General features: G+C 35.7%; 1 protein-coding gene and 1 long non-coding RNA gene across 15 annotated transcripts in view; one reads left to right on the top strand and one right to left on the bottom strand.

Annotated features, from left to right (window-relative positions):
• Window positions 1-19,301, bottom strand: part of LOC310896118 — a 254,818-nt gene extending 235,517 nt beyond the window's left edge. The window contains exon 1 of the long non-coding RNA XR_014581188.1: window positions 19,271-19,301. This is a non-coding gene — a long non-coding RNA (uncharacterized lncRNA). The remainder of the gene's footprint in view (window positions 1-19,270) is intronic.
• CSMD1 (CUB and Sushi multiple domains 1) overlaps window positions 1-22,414 on the top strand; it is a 1,157,973-nt gene that overhangs the window by 1,034,762 nt on the left and 100,797 nt on the right. For all 14 annotated transcript variants that reach the window (XM_083828025.1, XM_083828026.1, XM_083828024.1 and 11 more), the window contains 5 exons: window positions 566-711; window positions 3,039-3,119; window positions 3,292-3,405; window positions 10,938-11,126; window positions 15,347-15,493. In XM_083828025.1, the coding sequence (XP_083684151.1) occupies window positions 566-711; window positions 3,039-3,119; window positions 3,292-3,405; window positions 10,938-11,126; window positions 15,347-15,493 (677 nt within the window). The remainder of the gene's footprint in view (window positions 1-565; window positions 712-3,038; window positions 3,120-3,291; window positions 3,406-10,937; window positions 11,127-15,346; window positions 15,494-22,414) is intronic.

Here is a 22,414-nt window from a genome sequence, read left to right as displayed (position 1 = left end):
TGGTATTTTTGTAGTATTTCTCTTTGGGTGTCTATTCCACTATTCAGAAATACACAACCCTTCTTTTTTTTCCACTATTTTCTTCCCCTTTAGAAGAGATTTTTGATTCTCAGGAATGAATTGAAATGGCAGGCTGAACCTGCAACATGCACACCTCTCTATGCATTAGTCATGAATGCAGACTTGAAGGATTCAGGTCAAAAATATTAGAAATACGATAAGATCTTAAGAGCTTTCTAGATACATTTCTTTTTTCAGGTGATGTGTATATGAGAATTTTGGCAGGAACATCCACAGAAAATTTCAAATGTTACAAAGTCTGACAGTAAATTTCTTACCCATGGAAATATAAAAGTTATTATAAAGTACTCTTGATCTCTCAAAACTCTGTAGATACATATTGAAAGAGTATTCTGTGTTGATAGAAATAAAAACAAATTCATTCTGAATAATTAGGGAAAGCAGTTTTTACAAAAATATGACATGCATTACAGAGAAAAGAGACTGATAATTAAATGTTAACTATTGTATTTCTTCATCTGATTTTTTATGTTTCCCTTCCTAGGGATGGTCCTGACCATAATTCACCTCAGCTGGGAGTGTTCAGTGGGAACACAGCTCTGGAAACAGCTTACAGTTCCACCAATCAAGTCCTCCTCAAATTTCACAGCGATTTTTCAACAGGAGGATTCTTTGTTCTCAATTTTCATGGTCAGTTTTCTTTATATCATCAGTGTCTAATTACCACAATCAAGTGAATTTTAAAAATATTTCTTAACTATGCGATACAGTGATTAAATAAATTTACTAGGATTGTAGGGATTCATAGCTTTGCTACTTTTTTAAAATAATGGTATAAAATTTTAAAAATGTATGTTAAAAAAGGAAATTCATTTGTACTTTTGAATAAACTATGACCTATCTTTAATATTAATCATTGCTGTCTAATATTGTGCTTTCAAATTTTTAATTAATTTGACACATATATTTATTAATTACTTTTATACTTCCATAATAAAATTCTGCACCATCTGATTAATCATAGCAATTATCATGAAAAACGTTGGTGGGATAGTGTTGGAGTATTGCACAACAACTTTACATCTAATATCCAGCAAAGTACTATATTCAAAGTCATAGTCAGGGCTACAGGAAATGCACATTAGGCCTCTTAACTCAGACATAAAATGCTGAACTCCAGTTCTATTTCTAATTCTGAATTCATCCTGACTTTGTATATTAAATGGAAGATTATTGGTGTTCTGGATTGGAATTTAAAAAGATAGGGTGACTTAATTCACCAGGACAGGAGTCAGTGACACAGGAAGAGTGTACCTGAAGGTATCAATCTGCATGGAGAAGTCTTTGCAAGATTAGTCCTGAGTCTGAATTTTTTTTCTTGTCTGTGATTTTCTCCCAGAAGAAGGACATGATTCATGGTAGCCTAATGTCTAGAGCACTTATCTGAGGAGCAAAGACTAAAGCACCAGGTTTAGTCGTTATACAGGGAACATACAGCTCCCACATTCCAGGATTGTCAAAGCAGCAAACTACAAGGAGTGGTCAGTGAGAGCATTTTCCAGTTTTATGCTGAGGGTGTATAAAGGTGTAGTCAGTCTTTCAGGGTCCATGACTTCATATGATAAAAAGGAAAGGTAAATAATCTATCACAATATGTAGTGCATTAGTCTATCAAGGTTAAAAATGAATGAATCTGCTTCTTTTTCTCTGCATTGTTTATTTACTTTTGCATAATAGATCACTGGCTGAAAATCATGTATACTGTGAACAGTGTCCATGCTTTTAATTGAATTCGAAGCAGTGAGGCTACTAGTGAGAAAAGCCAGCAAACTGGGCTTCTTGGAGACTAGGTTGCAGGGATTTCTATTTTTGAGCCCACATACTGGGAGATGATAGGTGTCTTAGTTCAGTGAAATCAAGGGTATCACAGGACATGCATATATTTCTCCTTCTTGGTGTCTGTATCTTAGAAACTTGCTGTCACATGTGTCTAAGCAAGTTGTGGAGCTTTTTTCTTGGACGTTCTCCAGGAAAACTATCTGTCTGCATAGTGTTTAAGCTCCTAAATACGTTGTTCATAAGTGTTCATAAATGGGCTACAGAAACTAATGTGGAAGGTAAGGGTAGATTCCCCAGTATCACTTATTTTGTTTCTTTAACTTCTCAAAAATGGCTACCAAGGTACCAAGAGAATTTGTGTTCTTTATTGTGATTTTGTTGCATGAAGAGGAGACTTTTTCTATATTATGTGGAGTCTGATAGCAATCTTATTTTTTTAATTAATTTTTTATAAAATTTATAAAAAATATAAAAAATATAAAATTTATATATATATATATATATATATTTATCCAGAAATGGTTTCTTAAGCTGTTGTAGGCATTCTGCTCCATTTTAGAAACATGTCAGCCATTGCACTGGTCACCTTCGTTGTGAGACAGCTCAGTTTTTGGAAACAGATTTGAAGAGCAGAGAAAGCATTTTATTTTATAGGCAGTGACTTTTTTTTTCTTTTGTTTAACTTATAAACATTGTTATCATTGCTGCTTCTTTTTAAAGTAAAGATATGCATCTGTACTTCAGAAAGATTAACCCTTAGTTTCTCTAGAATTCTTAAGAATGACAAACCAGGTCTGTGACAGGTAATTACAGATTTTCCAGGAAATCTAAATAATTTGTGATTAGCCCTTTGACGTGCTGCAAAGGCAGCCACATAAAACAGAAGCTTTGCAGCTGCAAATACCTCCTCATAACCATTTCAACTGCATCCAGTTCTGCAATAGATCTATAACCATCTAGGCAGTGTAGTATAGTGTTTATACTCATAATAAATACTCTTATGTTTTATATATAAAATAGGTAATGTCATGAAATTTAAATTGGAAAATGTTGTAACTGAGAGACCATGAGTTTCACTGTAGCTTTGGCAATTTGGCAAATGTAAATATTAAATGAATTTTCTGTAAAATGAATCTTAGCACACCATTATTTAATCTTATTTTCACTTAAATTTGCAGCATATCAGCTGAAGAAGTGCCAGCCTCCACCAATAGTTCCACATGCAGATTTGTTTACAGAAGATGATGACTTTGAAATAGGTGATAAAATAGTATATCCTTTTCTTTCTTAAGTTTTCACCTGAATTTTAGCTAAAGTAAACTATTAATATATTTCACACTACACCTGAGATTTTGGTGTACTTCTGTTTGATTTTTTTTTCCATTTTGAATTTTAAGATTTTGTTGTTGTAGCTGTTAATAACTCTTTCAGGAGATTTTGCCAAGTACAAGTGCCATCCTGGTTTCACCCTTGTTGGACAAGATATATTAACCTGCAAACTGAATACACAGTTGCAATTTGAAGGATCTTCTCCATTTTGTGAAGGTAAATATACACTTACACGGACTGTGCGTGATTTGTATGTATCCCCTTTTCTCTTTGTATTTATTAAAGGTGAAATTTTGGGGCACTGTATTTTCATCAATGTTTTCAAAGGAAAAGTTTCCATTTATTTCTTCAGTATCTAAGAAATGCACACAATTTCAAACTGGTCTCTAAAATTTTTGGACAGACATTCAGTACTTTAGAATCAAAAGACAAGTGGATTGACTTTCAAAGGCACTGAGCATCACATGTATATTTAAGGAGTAGTCTCATTAACTACACTACCATTGAAACACTTATTTTTAAAAATCCTTTAAATGATTTATCATTGTTTCACAGCAAATGAAAGATTTCTTTTCTCCCCTGGAGAGCTTTAAATATATGAATTTAAATTAAGCTTCCAAAATAAAATAACCATAGAATCATAGAACGGCTTGGGTTGGAATGGACCATAAAGACCATCTAGTTCCAACACCCCACCATGGACAGGGATGCCACCCACTAGGTCAGATTGCCCAGGGCCCCAATACAGATTGCCTTGAACACCTCCAGGGATGGAGCATCCACAACTTCTCTGGGCAACCTGTTCAAGTGCCTCACCACCCTCTGAGTGAAGAATTTCCTCCTAAATAAGAAATTATTTTCTCTACTTTAACAAGATAGTGACATTGTACAACAAAGACACATGAAAAATGTGTTCTGAAATATGTAGCAAAATTCAGCTGTGAACTTCTGTCTCTAAAGAGCATGCTCTTCTTTAGGCTTAATTTCCTGAAGTAATATACAATTGCAACTTAATTTCCTGAAGGTTTATAGGATTGTTCAAGGCTGTCCTCCCTTCTGATAAAATGTTTTAATCTGTTAGTTAGTTTCAAAGTTCCTGTATGATTCACGAAAGCAAAAGACATAATTAATAGAAACAAGAAGTACAAATTGGTACCCCTACCAAAGGAAAACACTGCAGCACAAACTCAGTATTTTTAGACAACAGGAAATACATATTTTTCCAACTGAACTACAGAAAAAGCTGTATTCACTGCTTGCTTTTTGTTACACTTGGGAAACCAGAACTGTAGATGATGTCATAAGAAACCAGATTTCACCAAACATACTGCTCAGGAAATTACTTCTTTTAATAAAATAATTACAAATCAAGGTTCTCTAATGACTTATAATTTCACTGAGTTATTTAGTCAGTGGTATATTTGCTGTAAGATAATATAGATAAGATAATATGCAATAATTGCACTGCAAATCTAGCTTTCAATTTTAAGTTAACAGTAAAAGCAGTAATTTAACTCTTGGCTGTTTCAATGTTTCAACTGGAGAATTCTGTTAAAATTCTGGTAAAAACTACAGAGACATTGGGAGTTTCTGATAATGATTTGTCATTTGTTAAGCACAGGGAAGTAGTTGATTTCCAACAGTTGTGTCAGCTAAATGAAACTCAGGACTTTCTCTGATGGTAGAAACACTCATTTCTTTGCAGTTCTTTGAGACATTCCAGATGAATACAAGAAGCTCTGTACTTCCCTCACAGACTTTATAAATTTTGTGACTTTCTTCCTTTCCTCATATTATTTATTGTTTTTCAGAACAATCCTATATATTAAAGTTTCTCAAATTTTACTATTTAACAAGTTGTTCCTGACTGATTATTAGACATCTTTAATACATATGATTTTTCATTAAAAGGATTAAATAACATGGTTCCTGCTGATGAGTAGGTTTACCAGCTGGTAATGGCTTTCAGTCTTGTATTCTCTTGATATGAATACAGCAGAATTAATGGAGGCAACATCAAATGAAATCACCTGGTAACAAAAAAATAAAAAATAAAAAAAATTGGGGAGGTTCAGAGACAAAAGGCAATGGAACCAGAGGCATTAGAGTAAAGATTTTGGCACTGTTATTTTGAACAGACTTAAGAGAGGAGTTCCTTTAGCTGACTTGGGATGCAGCTGGCTTCCTTTTCTCACATGAGCTGTTCCTTTAAATACATTTCATTTTCCTTTCTGAAAACAAAGCAAAACAACTCTCCAATATTGTCTCTCTGTGCAAATTATTATTACTGTGGAGATAAATGTTGAACTGAATGCCTATTTTATGATAACACCCTAGCTATTTATCAATATTTCTTCTAGATCATGTGAAATGCTGGTAGGTCACTTAAAAATGTGTTTTTAATTGCTATCTTTATGTTGTTTACTCATAAGTAAATATATGAATGTTCTCACGTAGCACTTTGATAACACCGTTTCTTTAAACAATATGTTATTCGTATATAAATTCATATATAAATTTTGTTGTAACTATTCATTTTAAACTCTTTTTAAAAAAATCTATTTAATTAGGGGATTTTAATATATCAGCAGATATATTAACAAGACAGAAATCTCCAACCTGAGGGTAGTAAATACAAAATCCAGAGGGATGATAGGTTGAAAGAACATTGATCTCATGACAGTGGAGTATTGCTCACTAACACTGTGGAGTTTAAGCATGTGTATTGAGGATTCATCTAGCTTTGTCAGTAAGTGCTAGGGAAAAATAAATGAAATAGTGAACCATTTGAACAGATACCTGAGGGTAACCTCTTACTATTCTTTTAGTCATTTACTTATGGCTTTAAATTTTAGTGAAGGATTGACTGATTTAACTGCTATTGCTATTACTCATTTCTGCCAATGGGTATATGTATATTATATATGATTTTGATAATATTTTTCTCTCTTTGGGGATCTAAAAAGTCAGTTACTTGTTACAAAGAAATAAGTGTAATCGATACTTTCAATAAACAGAATATGTTTGTGTCTTAGATAAAAGATTTTTGAGTCACCAGAAATATAAAATAAAGGTTTTTTTTTTTCATTTTAGCTATGGAAGCAGCATCATTATACATTTTGTCTGTGGCTGAAATTACAATTCTTGGATAACTTCTGGGCACTACAGTATAAAAAGAACATAAAACTATTAGAGAGTTTTAGAAAGGAGGGCTATGAAGATGGTGAGGGGCCTAGAGGGCAAGATGTATGAGGAGCAGCTGAAATCAATGGTATTGTTTAGCCTTAAGAAGAGACCGAGGGGAGGCCTCATGGTGGCCTGCAGCTTCCTCACGAGGGGAGCGGAGGGGCAGGCGCTGAGCTCTGCTCTCTGGGGACAGCGACAGGACCCGAGGGAACGGCATGGAGCTGGGACAGGGGAGGGTCAGGCTGGGTGTTAGGACCTAAGGTTCTTCACCAAGAGGGTGGTTGGGCACTGGGACAGGCTCCCCAGGGCAGTGGTCATGGCACTGAGCCTGTTAGAGTTCAAGAAGTGTTTGTAAAACACCCTCAGACATAGGGTATGATTCTTGGGTGGTCCTGTGTGGAGCCACGAGTTGGACTCAGTGATCCTTGTGGGTCCCTTCCAACGCAGGATATTCTATGATTCTATGAGAAAATCTCATCCTATTATCATAAAAGCAACTTTCAAAGCAGGTACATCTTCTGGCAAATGTTAAACTTTCTTTTTTCCCCTTCCTGCAATCACTGTTCTTAGTTCTGGCACACTGTTTCTCATGGTTTTTATAGTTCTACTACTTTAAAACTAGCAAGATAATAATATATTTTTTAAAATAATGGGTTAGCTTATAGATGGAACTTTGTATGTTTGGAGGCCAATTAAATTATAAGTTCTAATCATTTATATCACACCAAGACCTGTGTTCAGAAGGGTTTAAAATAAGAATGAGCAAAAATTTTTACACCAACCTACTGAGGTTAGGTTGGAACATTGCAGCCTGCACTTCCTACCAAGCAACAACAGGAAAAGAAACTACTGATAACATATACTGGATCAGACCAGAAATCCATATATGCCATGTTCCATCTCTGGCACTGGCCGATGATGATATAGCAAAGAGCATAAGATCATTGCAAGTATGAAGTAAATTCAAGACTTCAAAAAACTGTAGCTACGCCACTCACTTCTTTGTATTGTGAATCCTGTAGGGCTGTTTCTTCAATGGATTTATTCAATCCCACTTTGAAATAATGCAAATGTTTTAAATACACAAATTTTTGTGGATTTAAATTATGTAATTATTAAATTATGTAACATATGAAGATATTTCTCCTTTTGTCTGTCTTGAACCTTTAACACCTGCTGTTTCTACTTCATGTCTTGTAGTTCTTCTAGTGGAAAAAACAGTAATGAGTTGTCCTCTATTCACAATATTTATGGCATTATTCTACAGACCAGAATATATTTCATACCTTTAATAATTTTTGTCACCCTCCTCAATACCTTTTCCAATTCTACTCTATTTCTTTTGAGGTGATGGTGTATAGAACTGCATTTATACATTACTATCTGATCCTAATAGACTTGGAAAAATTGCTACTTGCCATGTAATTTGCATTGTTTTTCAAACTAATTTTCTGATTGTCTTCTTGTATTTCTGCATTTTACCAACTGTAGTTTGTGATTGTTTATATTATCTGTATTTGGATCAGGTTCATATTTTTGAAAGATGTCAGAAAACTTTTAATTCTCCTGAGCTGTGCTGTGTCTACGCTATGTTGAGGTAGACACATACATTTATGTGATAGAGAGCCAGATTCTAGAATGCTATATACAAGACAAGTCTGCTGACATATCTAACAGGCAAGAAAAATCAGTCTCCGTGACCACTTGTACATCATTCTGAATTAATGATCTCCAGATCATTAAGTTTTAAGAATGACGTGTTTTCTGCCCCCTCCTCATTTGCACAAATATATTTAGCCGTATCTGTTTTTATACATTTTTGCATCCAAGTGCTTTGTTAGTAATCATCTTCGTAAAGTGTGTATGATTGGAGCAGAAAAAACACATGCTGCTCTTCCAAATTTTTTACTTACTTAACCAAAATAGATAGTGAAACATGACATGAAACATGTTGAGCTGACATTGTAAGATGTGGTAAAATGGCAAATCAGACTCCCTTCTCTACTGAAGAAGCAAGGTAACTTTCTGCGGGTAAGGATTGGTGCTGATGCAGTGCAGAGTCCTTAATGAGAAAGACACTGCTGCAAAAATTCTGTCTGTTTCTCCCCACTGCCCTCTCCTCCCCATCCCTGCCTTTTGTTTTTATTTTTGTGGGTGTTGTGGCTGTCATTTGTACCTTCCAATTTTACTTCAGATTTTCACTATATGTGGGATGTTTCAAATACCCTGGATACATGTTCTTTATTCACTTTTTTAAGCCCTTAAACCAATTCTTCCCAGCTCTCAAGGTTGCATTCCTGTGGCGATCAGTAGTTGAACATTTGTGTTTATACCTGTGGAGCCTATGCTGCCATCCTGTCCTTGTATTCTCTTTCTATAACTTTCTTTACTTTTTTAATTGCAGTTAGGGAAGGGTAGAGATGTAAATTAAAGCATGATGAGCACTGCACGGCAAGAAATACTCCTTTATTGGTCACAAAAATTCACATATTTATAAAACAGCTACTTGACATTCGGTATATGGTAGATATCTCTAATCTGACTGATGAAAATACTTAAATTAGAGAGGTAGTACTGTTGTCCTAGCATGGTATTGATATTTATGAATAAAAAGTGAAATCATAGGTGGAGGAATCAATAGTATTAGAGGTAGGTCAAGAAGCTTAGTCATGCCTTTATCAAAACAACCAAATCACATTTCTCCAAAAGTCAGGTTAGATAATCTGTTTCTTGGTATATCATGAGAGTGTTATGCTGTCTTGCAGAAGGACATTTCTCACTGCCCCATCACACTCAATTACATGTCATTGTGTAATGTAAAGATCTCTGTTATTTGCTTTTGTTTTTCTGTAAGCCTTGTCTCTATGTATGAATTCAAGCAAATTAACAAATAACAGTATTCTGAATTTATATGTGGAGTTATATGATTAAAAATGAATGTTAAATAGATCGCTTATGCCCTCCAATACGCCTGGAGCAGGGTTTTTTTGTTTGTTTGTTTGTTTTACTGTTTTTCCTATTATCATGCCAAACCATTTTACAATAGCTACTTATAAAATTCACAGGATAGACTTATAAATAATAATTAAATATTTTCTGGGGCTGAAGTGTTTAAATCCACGTTTGTTTTCACCTGTTGTATGTGTAACATAAAGAACAGAGCACTGTGGAGTTTATTTTTATTCCATTGACAATTATTGATTGATAATACTATTGGAAAATGGACATGTCCTTTGTTTTACAGATCAAGGTGAAACAGTCTCGCTGTTTCAGTATCTCACTGTCTCAATTTTATGACTTTAACCATATGAATCTTACAAATGTTCAAGTCTAGCTTCCACCCTACTGATTAAGTCATGTAATCAGCAACTAAGGTATACCCAGGGAAAGCTGGTGAGTAGTCTGTGATAGTGGAGAAAGTGAGCCAGCAATGGCTGCTGAAGTGAGCATTACCCATTTGCCACATCACCCACCTGTGCATCCAGCCCACTAAACTGTAAAGGAGCAATACACTGTCTCTCATGCCCCTGAGTAACTGCCGAAATGTCTCTCTCATTATTAGGTACTGTGATATATCTCGTGTGAATGGTTGAGGTTGGAAAGGACCTCTTGTCCAGTCCTGTTTTCCAAAAGTTTACAGCAAAGTTCTTGGCTACAACTGAACCAAAATTTCATCTCCAAGTGTGAAGTCTGTAAAAGGCCAACAAGGGGAAACAGTCTGCTTTTTAATGTTTGTTTCTGATAGTTATCTCTTTTTGTTCTTTGGTTTTGTTGTTTGTTTTTTTTTTTTTTTCCCCTGGACTATGTCTATTCCCACATCTATTCCCCTGATCATTTTTTTCTCTTTTTTTTTTTTAATGTTACTCAGCTTTACAAAATCCTTTATTTTACACAATTATTTGGATACTTTGCCAGACAATTTCCAGGAATGTATATATATAAAGATGTATTTGTGAATCTTACACAAAAATGTAGAGAAAATGTATCAGACCTCAACAGCAAACAGACATGAAGATGTCCATCCTGCATGAGAGGCAAAATATTAAAGAAAAAGTGGCCAACAAAAGATATTTTAATCAAAACCAGTATTTAGAATATAAAATTTTCAACTGTTTAATATACAGCTATTTAGTATAGTCATATGCAGAGATCATATACACCTTTGAATACAAGGTGAAATAATAATAATAATAATAATTAGATAAATGATAAATATAAATATATAAATAAATAATAAGTTTTACTGGGACTTTTACCTACGTATGGGAATGATCACACCATTGTATACAGACCTCTTGACTGTAAACTCTTTGGGCTGTGACTCTTTGGTCATGTTTCTGGATGAATGTTTTATTAAGATTGATGTTCAGTTTCATAAACACAAGGTTTATAAAGCTGATTGTTGTTTCTGTTTGTACCGACAGGAACATGATTTTAACATGTTTTTATTTGGAAACTGAAACTGAAGTATATATATCTAAAACATAACTATTTTTTTTTTTTAATGAAAATACTTTGTTTCATTGCTATTCTTATTTTTCTTCTTATCGTATCCTTTCTAGCACAATGTCCAGCAAATGAAATCCGTACAGAATCGTCAGGAGTGATCCTCAGTCCAGGCTACCCAGGCACATATCCCAACTCTCAGACTTGTTCTTGGACTATAAAGGTTGATACAGGATATAACATCTCCATCTTTGTAGAAATGTTTCAAAGTGAAAAGCAGTTTGATGAGCTGGAGGTATTTGATGGTAAGAAAGAACCGTCTTGCCAAGAATTGCCAAATTCTGTCTTGCCAAGAAAGAACAGATATAAAGTCAAGTGGGTCTTGATTTCCAACTGTTGGTTTCGTTACACAGCAATACATACAAAATCTAGTCCAGTATTTTTATTACTTTTGCTTTAAATCTAAGTCTGTTAGTTAATGAAAGTTTTTTATAGATGCAGTCAAGAGGCTGTTTAATTTTTAGTATTGTTAGAGGAGGAGCAATAAGCAGCTTTCCTATTAAAGTCAACATCATGCAGTTTTTCTGTACCCTTGGAAATGTATGAAGGTGTATGAAAGCAGAAGCTAACATGCTGTTTTGTAATGAATTGTTTCTGGGAGAGAAATACTTGTGGGGTATAATTCCATTTGTCCAATTTTGTAAAATTATTTAAGTCCAAATACTCAAATTTGAGTCCAAATACCCACTCTACTTTTTCCACAGCATAGCAGAACCACTGCTGTATCTTGTTTGAATATATCCATATTAAAGGATTTGGCCATCTGTTTTAGGACAAAGAGTAGAAAAATGACAGAAACTCAATTTCTAGAATGTAGAAGCATTTCTTCATAGCAGTAACCTCTCAAAGGGCCCTATTTAATTAACAGGCTATTCTTATTTTTCTGCTGAATTACGAGCTTATTGCCACTTGTTCTGTTCTCGTTGATTGATGAGAATAGCTGGTCCCTGATAGTTCTTTAATATATTTTTATTCATTTGGAGACTGTTATCATGTCCTCCCTCATTAACCAAGTATATATGATAACTGTGATAGAACTGATTAATATTCACCGTGTAAGTTTTATAACATGAAAAATATTAAATGCTCATATGTTTTGAAGTATTTTTCTCTATGCATTCTTACTAAGTAACAGGCTTTTAGTGTCTAAAATTATTGTTAAAATAGTTTCCTTTTTTGATAACAGCATTCGGAAAAAGAAAATACAATATTTTTCATTCTTTTAAAAATCCTGGTTCATTAGTTTTGTTTTTCCTTCATACTGTATTTGTTGGTCTGTGTCAGGTTAGTGGAGAAAATAGTCTGAAAAATCTCTGTTTTCCACTACTCTATTTTGTATTTAACATCAAGGCAATGTGTAGTATGCAGTTATGCCTGGGAACTTTCTAGTGATCTGATCACTTCGTTTTCTTTTGAAAAAGTCTTCTTAGATTGCTTAATGCTCCTGACAAATAATTTTTTTTCTTATGCATTTAAATGTAATGAAATCAGATTATCAATAATAAATCTGAGAGAAGAATTATCACAGTTCCTACATTTTTAAACATTGTCATTTCATGACATAGAACCACAGTCTTAAAAATTCATCTCTAGCACAGCTTCACAAGTCATTTTTTCTACCACCTACCAGCAAACTTAAATGAGAACGATAATGGCATATTTATAACCTCTCAGTGTAGTGCCATGTAGAGATTCCTGAGCTAGCTCTCAACAAGTTGATATTTAAATATGGCACATTGCAGTGCCTTGCAGAGATACTTGTTTGTGTCCCTGTGGCCACATTAGCAATGTGCTTCGCTAGGCTAATTGGTTCTACATCTCAGCATGATGAGCTAGTAGGGGCAGAAGGCAATGCTGATGTGGCTATACTGTTTCCAGTGATGGATATAACTCAGACTAGCTCGTTCAGAGCTGGTTTAGATATTTCTCTGTATTGTTAAATTTTGCAGATCATATCCCAGAACCTTATGTGGTCTAAAATAGCATAGCTTCATTTAACTTACTATAACCGGTCTATTTACACCAGGTAAAGATATATTCTCAAACTTCACATATAAATATACAAAAATCAGCAAGCAAATTTTTAGAAAAATAATATTTGCTGAGGTATAGGCTTCTGATAACCTTATAAGGCAGCTTTGGAATGCAAATGAAAATAGTGACTATGCCTAACTCACTACATTGAAAATTATGGTGCTTTTGCAGCTGCATGATGATCAGGATAGACATCCCATTAATGAAGCCACCCTGGTCAGCTGAGAGCAATAAGCACATTAGCAATAAGCACATTAACCCTCTCTCGATTGTCAGTCAGAGCCCTAAGATATCCCATCTATACTCTAAACCAAAGAAGCCATGTATGTACCATGAATATAATTATTAAACGCTTTTGAACTTGAAAATGCTGTATTCAGTCTGCTAATACTGAATAGCATTTGTTTAATTTGTTTAATACATTTGTTTAATACACAAACTGACTTTTTTTTTCCCAAAAAAAGCCAACATAATTCTGTCATTGCAATGAGACAGCAATGCCAACTTTTACCTAACATTCAGGAAAACGTTATATGACAGGTCAGCACCCTAGAAGTTTAGTATATTTTTCCCTGTATAGACAAACTCAGAAATAATAATAACAAAAAATTAAGCTCAAGAATACCTGCGTCCTGCTATTGACTTTTCTGAACATCAGCTGAAGAGCTGTCTGCTTTGGTAGTGTCCAGAAGCTGAAACTCAACTTCAGGAAAAATTAAGACTCATTTCTCTGATCTCCCAATGGCTAAAAAATGTGGTGTGGCTATGTGGTATGTGGTGCTGCAATCTAATCTCACCATCACTAGTAAGGAAAGATTATCTCCTCTTTATATGTAGTAGATCTTTATTTGTAATTGTACTCTTGCAGCCCTTTATCTGAGAATTTCTAAACTGTAACGGTACTTTATGAACTGACTAAATTGTATTAAGCAGATTTTACAATGCCCAGGATGAAGCAAGAGATGAAGCAAGAGAAACTAAATGGATTGTCATGTTATAAATCATTATTTCAAGCAAAAATAGGAGTTGACTTCAGCAGTCCTCATTGTCTATCTGCAATCATCAGACACTAACTCTAACAAAAACCACAAACAAGCCACAAAGAATTTTGATGAGGGCAACCTGTGCCTAAAGCTATGTTGTTCTTCTTTTACCTTATTTACGGTTTATTTATTAATATTTATTTAATTATAGTGTTGTCATTATGGTGACTGAAATGCAGTTCTAAAGCACTGGGATGTTGTCTTATTTTTTATGGTTTTCTGTGGCCTCCCTTTTGTACCTGAAACATCCCAAACAGAAAACTTACTTATTTTTTTTTACTGGACTGGAAGGGGAGAATGTTGACAGCAATTGTATTCAATTTTTAGGTCTCCTTGGAATCAGTTTTATTTTTATGCTTTCATGCAACATAAGAAGAACTGATCAGGCCGCAGCTGGTCAAAGTCAGCAAAAATTAATGAAACGCCCTCTTTATTTTAAATGTCTGCTGTGACCAAGATAATGTTGGTTGAACTTGGCTTTCCAAAACTTGCAAGACACAGAGTAAATGGCATAGTGAGCATATGAAAGGGAGGAGTTCAGCTGTAGAATAGATAACCTTCATGTTGAGGAAAAGGATGTCATTTCATGTTTTTGAAAGCATTCAGTAGCTTGATTTATTGATTTTTTTTTCCCTTTCATTATATGGCATTGTGTTATATTATCTGCTCCCAAATCATTACTTGTTCTTCTAGAGGTTTATTGTAATGAAGATATCAGTCTAGTGGCTGGACACACATACTTTTCAACATCCTATATTCCCCATAAATTAATATTTTTTAACACTGAAATGATACTATGATAATATTTTAACATAACTGAGTCCTAATATGTATGTATTGTGAATTCGTAGCACTTGTATGTATGTGTATTCCCCATTGCAACTGTGGTGATTTTATACGTGACAGGTATTATTTAGGTAATATGTTCACTATGTAATATGGTGGTGCTTTAAATTCTACAAGCTGCACAATGTCAAGAAGTTTATAAATTTGCTTCCAGTCACTAGTTGAAAAAGAGCTTAAATAAATATTAGATAAAAAAAAGGACAAGGAGGAGAAATGTGACCTACTACAGAGTAATTTCTGTAAATATATATATTTTTAAAAAAATAAAGTTTCCAGTGATTTTTCAGTGTTTATGGCAAAAACACTCATTGTTTTATATGTCAGCTTGTTTGTATCTGGGTTTCTTATGCTGCTCTCCCATGAAAACCCAGAACTGAACAGACAGTTTAAATAGAGATCTGTTCATTATTTTAATGGCAAAAATATGCCATGCTATTGTTCCCTTAATATATTTACATTCACAGCTCAGTTAAAATATGGAAAGGATTGCTTAAACTGCTAGTACATTAAAACTTCAATGTTTTCTTTATTCATCTCTTAAGGTTCTTCAGGGCAAAGCCCTTTATTGGTTGCTTTAAGTGGAAATCATACTGGACAAATGAACTTTACAAGCAAAATGAATCAGCTGTATCTTCGCTGGTCAACTGATCATGCAACCAGTAAGAAAGGATTCAAGATCCGTTACTCAGGTAACTATTAATGATTTCCATTAAATCATACTTTGTGGATTAAACATACTATTCATCATCAAATTAAGACTTGTAATATAATGTCTGTTTCTCTGATTATAATACTTTATTATAATGTATATTTTGATGATGCATAATCATCCTGTTGTAAATTCAACACAAGTGCAGAACTTGAACTCTCTATTTTCTCTGAATTTGCTGAAGATCTCTGGAATAATATTTCCCCAATGAATACTTTCCTCTGCAACCTGCTATCTTGTCTTATCAGACCTGGAGCAAGGCCTTTGAATTTAATGAGATTGATAACCCTTAGATTCACAAAGAAGTACTCATGAGGCAGAATATCTGACCCCAAAATGTTATGCAGTACTCCAACTGCAATTCATCACAAGGTTATTAGGCTTATAATTTCCTTAAATTGCAGTTAATTTCACAACTCTTATTACTATGCTTGTTATGTAAAAATAAATGGAAAAACAGGGGAAAAAAAAGTCCTTCACTTCTTGAACAGGCAGCATATGAGTCTGGTATTGCAGTGATATGAAAATATGTAAATAGTCTGTCTAAATAATGTCCTTGTTAAAATTGCATCTCTTACTAAAAACAGAACAACAACAAAAATCAGTTACCAATATTGTAATACTGGATTATACTCTACATGTAGAGATATAGGTTCTTACTCTGCTTGGAGCCTCTTTAACATGTTGTCACACATACCCCTTCAGACACAATGCTCCTAAGAGACTTGACTTAAGGATCACTTCCATGTTGTAAATAGAGAGAGAAGTGATAATTACTCTGTTGTTAACATTTGCTTTTTCTGTGTTTGGACTTGATTAACAACGTGTGAATGTGTGAGTGTTAATTTTGGTGGATAAAAATTGTCAGTATAAATTAAGTAGAAAAAAGAATACTGAGGATGTTTTAGAAGAATGTTTTACCAAGCATCATATATATCCCATTTAGGCATGGTAAACAGATGCTAAGTGGCATGACATTTAGGGAGATGATTTGCACTGAGATTTCTCCTTTCCTGTACCATCCATGCATTTGCTGCCTAATCTCTGGAAAATTTCTCATGCTACTGAAAGAGAAGATAAGGGTTAAATTCAAGTACTCAGAACAATATCATGATTATGGTTTGAGAGCTATGAGCAGTTAGTAAATGGTCAGAAAGAAAAAAAGACGTTAGTGAAAGCATTATCTCCATCTTTCGAGCAGTATTTGGAGTATTACCAAAGACAAACTAAAACTGGAGGATGGGGAAAGGGATGTTGTTTCTAGCACACAGGAGATTCAGTTAGCTTTTCATAAGGAAAGGGCAATTGTAGGAGTTAAGAGATGAATTGAGAGTGTGGGAAAATGAACAGAGAGAACCTGTCACAAGATAACTGTCAGATAGGTGACAGTGAAGAGGGTGGGCCTTCTATCTTGAATTTGCAGTGAGGAAGCAATATCAGGGTTGCAAGAATAGAGATCATGTAGAGAATTTATTTGGTAAATACCAAATTATTTAGGTGACTGATTTTTGAGGAATAAGAAATTATTTTACACCTTTGCACGTACACAAAACATGTTTTGCTAGGCTCAGTTCATCAGTTGTTATGGCACTAGCAGCAACTAATAATACTATTTGGGAGCTGGAGAGAGATATGTAATCCTTATGGCTGTGTTTTAGGAACAAACAACTGTTTTGCTTTTTCTGCCTCACTGTCAGTCAGTGCCTGCATTTTTTCTCTAAACTTCTGTATGTTTTACATGAGATTCAATGGAAATAATCAGCATGAAAGAAGAGTAACAGTGAGCTGCAGCATAAACAATTGGATTTGAATCTTAATGAGGGAAGGCAACAACATGAGAGTAGGAAAAATACAAGATCCCAAAAAGGCTATTGATACCATGGCAGCTGTGACTGAGCCAGCAGGCTTCCTCATAATGAAGAACCTATTGAAATGAATTACTGCCCTCCCACAACCCTCCCCTTCTTCTCCAGCTATGCCTGAGCACAACATTTTACAAATTGTAGTTTTGTTACAAATAGATTTCATTTGTAGATACAAATTTTCGTCATTTTTTAAAAAGTGCTAGAAGCTTTCAGAGAAATACTATTTCCTTTAGCATACAACCTGACATGTTGAAGCTATTTGTCTAAAGTTATGTGCATGTTTTCTATTTGTGGTTTCTTTTTCTTTTTTTTTTTTTCCTAAATATTAGTATAAAAGAGCTAAGGCATTACAGCAGAGACATTCTTTTAAGGGCTTTGACAAATTATGGAGGCGCTAGCATAACCTTAGTCTAAATAATACTTTTCCTAATTGCACTAACTCAGATACAAAATGATCTCTTTCCTAATCTAGTGAGTATCTGTATAGTATAATGAGAGAGGAAGCATCACAATTTCATGTAGTTCTAGGGAAGAATATTTTTTTTCTTTGGGAGGGAAATATAAAAAAAAATGACTAAAACCAGATGCAAATAATAATAATAATAGTAATGAAAAGTTATGGCATACCAAAAGTTTTTTTTTTCTTTTTTTCTTTTGAATGGTTGTTGGTTTTTCTAGTGGTGCTTGAACTTGACTTTTTGGTGCACTGTGGTTCCACCAAAACTTCTGTTCACTACAGATGGATCTGTGAATGCAGAAAGACAAACTTGCTGAACCCATGCTAGGAAACTCACTCAATAAGAGATGAATCTGTGCAATTGCTGTGACAGATACCTGCGTGACCTTTGGTTTTGTTTTTCTTCAATAGTTTATAACTCCACATTAACATCCCTACTTAAGCAAGCTAGCACAAACAATGTAAATAAAAGGAGATATTTTTTTTATGTTGTGATAAAAGGAATGAACGTGCACTACAGCTGTAATTCCTATACTTCTGCACAGTACTTGACACACCTGCCAGCGACAGTGATTTGAGAAGCAGAGGGGTGCTTAGCTTGCTACTTTGAAAGTTTACATTGTCTCTATAATATCTACAGGCTTTTGTTTAACTTTTGATTGTCCTTCAGGAGTAAATAAGGCAAGTGGTTACTTAGTTAATTTGTAATTGGCTGCCAATATATATTAAAAGGCCACCGTGTGCATCTATTTTATCTTTATTCTGCTCTTGTAACCTTACCTGTTATTGCAAGAAGCTGAATTCTTCACCATTGGTTTAATCTTGTTTTTAATATTTGTACCTGTGCAGCTTCAACATGTGTTAACTGTTTCCATTTCCTCTCAATTTCACTTTAAAAGCAAAGACTCTTAATTCATTTGGTTTTGTCTTTACAAGTTCCAGTAAGCTTTTAGAGGTGACAGAGGATTTGTATGAAGAAGTTCATCGGTTAGTTTCTTCCATGGTTTCTAAAATTTTAGGTGGTGATTTACTTTGTAGTAAATGCAGCAGGAAAGTCACACAATGAAGGTTTATATGGTACTTTTAATCAAGAGCAATGCAAACAGAATCATTTATAAATGTTGAACAAGCAGTAAGAAACTATGTACTATAAATAGCAGGTTATTTAAACAGACATTTTATTTTTGAAGAACCAGGCTGTTGTGGTTTAACCCGGCTGGCAGCTAAACACCACACAGCCGTTCGCTCACCCTCCCCCCTCCCTCTCTGGGATGGGGGAGAGAAACGGGAAAGTGAAGCCGGTGAGTTGAGATAAAGACAGTTTATTAAGACAGGAAAATAATAATAACAATAATAATAATAATAGTGATAATGGTAATAGTATTAACAATAATAATGTGTAAGAAAACAAGTGATGCACAATGCAATTGCTCACCACCCGCTGACCGATGCCCAGCCTATTCCCGAGCAGCCGGCCCCCCACCCCGGCCAGCCACCCCTATATATTGTTTAGCATGACGTCAGATGGTATGGAATACCCCTTTGGCCAGTTTGGGTCAGCTGTCCTGGGTCTGTCCCCTCCCAGCTCCTGCTGCACCCCCAGCCTGCTCGCTGGCAGGACAGAGCAAGAAGCCGAAAAGTCCTTGGCCTGGTGTAAACACTGCTCTGCAACAATTAAAACATCAGCATGTTATCAGCGCTCTTCTCATCCTAATCCAAAACATAGCACCCTACCAGCTACTATGAGCTACTTAACTCTGTCCTAACTGGAACCAGGACACAGGCATTCACAATTTTACCACTAAAGAAGGAATAGGTTTTTGGAAATTTACCTTGCTGTTTTCATACTGTTTACACATTAGATGACATTAGACAAAACACAAGTGAAAAAGAATGGTGGCCCGACCCTTTTTTATTGTTCAGTGAAGTATTGCTCTCCTTTTTGATTCTGTACATTTTTAAGTGAAAAGCAATATATGGAATGGATGGTCCATTAATTAAGGAACTGTTTTAGTAGTCGGAAGAGTTTTGTTCAGTTTTCATGTGTGACCTTACCTAATCATTTAAGCCTATGTCTGATTTCTTATCTATAAAGTGAAAATGTCTAAAATGAGGAGGATAGTAAACCTCTGCCTTGCTGGATATTTAAAGAATAACAGCACTAAAGCAAGATCCCCTGGTAATACAATGATGAAGACAAATTTCCAAAAGGGAAAGTTAGAAGGAAACAGTCGTGTAAGCCGTGACTTTTATCTGTCAAAAAAAAATCTAGGATATAAGCTAAAGAAAGGCAACATGGGGCTTGAGGGAAGGGTTTTTTTTATTTATAATTTGAAACATCAGACAGTATTTAACTGATTATAAGTCTGTCCTTGGTACAAGCTATTGAACTAATGTTGAAAGATGCTGCTGGGAAATTAAGTCCTTTGCTAAAATAAATTCTTGGGTTGATGTCAGATTATTAACTACAAGACTGAGATTTACAAAATCATCTCGGGGGGCATCCAATTTCAACAACTTTTTATTTGGAATTCAGAATTTTTTAATTTAGCATCCCTGATTCAAAGTGCCTCAAACAGTTTTGAAAAATCTCAGCAGAAATGTTTAAATGTTCCAGCTCTTCAGAGAGTATGTTTTGTGAAAGGAAGAATATGGTCCTGCAGATTCAAAATCAGTGTTTATCTGTGCTGCTGTCTACGCACCAGCTGAGTAGTGATGTGTGATTTAGCCAGGCAGTTATTTCCCTGTTGGTCTTCAGTTACAAGTGACAAATGGACATTGTGATTATAAGTGAGCTGTAAATATTTTGTATGTTGCCTTGCAAAAAAACATTGCTGTTTAAGAGGCCTTGAAAGAATGGGTATGCTATGTCATTTGGAAAAGTAAATTAAATTTGTAAATGTAAAGCTACTTCAAGTCAATGGAGCAGCTACTCTGTAGTTTATCACTTTTTGTGATAAAAAATAAATAAAATTGTCATTCCTTGATGAGGGCAATCCTTTGTCATTGCACCTATATCAGCAAAGCCTGAACAGATCCAGAACAGATCCTCTCTCAGAAACTGGCTGTGAGGGAAAGCAGCATTTTATCCTAGTGGTCCTTGATACAAGGCTGCAATATTTTATGAATACTCTGTAGAGATTCCTGCTTAAGCCCAGAATTTTAACTCAGCTGATAGTGGTTGTACATTTCAGTCTGACATTTTTCAAGCATTTGGTCACCCTTCATATCTTTGGGTATTTTTTATTTATTACCTTGTGTGTGGTTCTTTAGTTAGCGTGTCAGTTTCTGTTTCTAGAATCATAGAATCATTAAGGTTGGAAAAGACCTCCAAGATCATCTGGTCCAACCATTGCCCTACTACCAACGTCACCCACTAAACCATGTCCCTAAGCACCAGGGGACATGTTTTCCTTAAACACCCCCAGGAATGGTGAAACCACCACCTCCCTGGGCAACCCGTTCCAATGCCTAACCACTCATTGTGAGAAGAAGTGTCTCCTGATTTCCAACCTAAACCTCCCCTGGCACAACTTGAGGCCATTCCCTCTTGTCCTATCACTAGTTATGGGCAAGAAGAGGCTGACCCCCAGTTCCCCACACCTTCCTTTCAGGTAGTTGTAGAGAGCAATAAGGTCTCCCCTGAGCCTCCCCTTCTCCAGACTAAACAACCCCAGTTCTCAGAGCCGCTCCTCACACAACTTGTGCTCCAGGCTCTTCACCAGCTTTGTAGCCCTTCTCTGGACACGTTCCTCAATGTCCTTCTTGTAGTGAGGGGCCTAAAACTGAACATTGTACTCAAGGTACGGCCTCACCAGAGCACAGTACAGGGGAATGATCACCTCCCTGGTCCTGCTGGCTACACTATTCCTGACACAAGCCATTGGCCTTCTTGGCCACCTGGGCACACTGCCGGCTCATGTTCAGGTGGGCATCAGTCAGCACCCCCAGACCCTTTTCCTCTGCGCAGCTTTCGAGCCACTCTCCCCCAAGCCTGTAGCGCTGCATGGGGTAGTTGTGACCAAATTGCAGGACCCAGCACTTAACCAGTTTGAACCTCATTCCATTGGCCTCTGCCCATTGACCCATCTTGTCCAGGTCCCCCTGCAGGGCCTTCCTACCTTCCATCAGACCGACACTTCCCCCCAACTTGGTGTTGTCTGCATACTTACTGAGGGTGTCCTCAATTCCCTCATCCAAATCATCAATAAAGATATTAAAGAGGATGGGCCCCAACACTGACCCCTGGGGAACACCACTGGTCGCCAGCTGGATTTCACTGCATTCGCCACCACTCTCTGGGCCTGGCTGTCCAGCCAGTTTTTTAACCTAGCAAAGAGTGTACCTGTCCAAGCCATGGGCTGCCAGCTTCTCTAGGAGAGTACTGTGGGATACCTTTTCAAAAGCCTTGCTGAAGTCTAGGTAGACTACGTCAACAGCCTTTCCCTCATCCACCAGGTGGGTCACCTGGTTGTAGAAGGAGATGAGGTTGGTCAGGCAGGACTTGCCTTTCATGAACCCATGCTGACTGGGCCTGATCCCCCAGTTGTCCCACATACATCGTGTGATTGCCTTCAAG

The sequence above is a fragment of the Anser anser genome (genome assembly GCF_964211835.1).
Source record: "Anser anser genome assembly, chromosome: 3".
Classification (NCBI taxonomy): domain Eukaryota; kingdom Metazoa; phylum Chordata; class Aves; order Anseriformes; family Anatidae; genus Anser; species Anser anser.
This window is presented reverse-complemented; position numbering and strand designations above follow the sequence as displayed.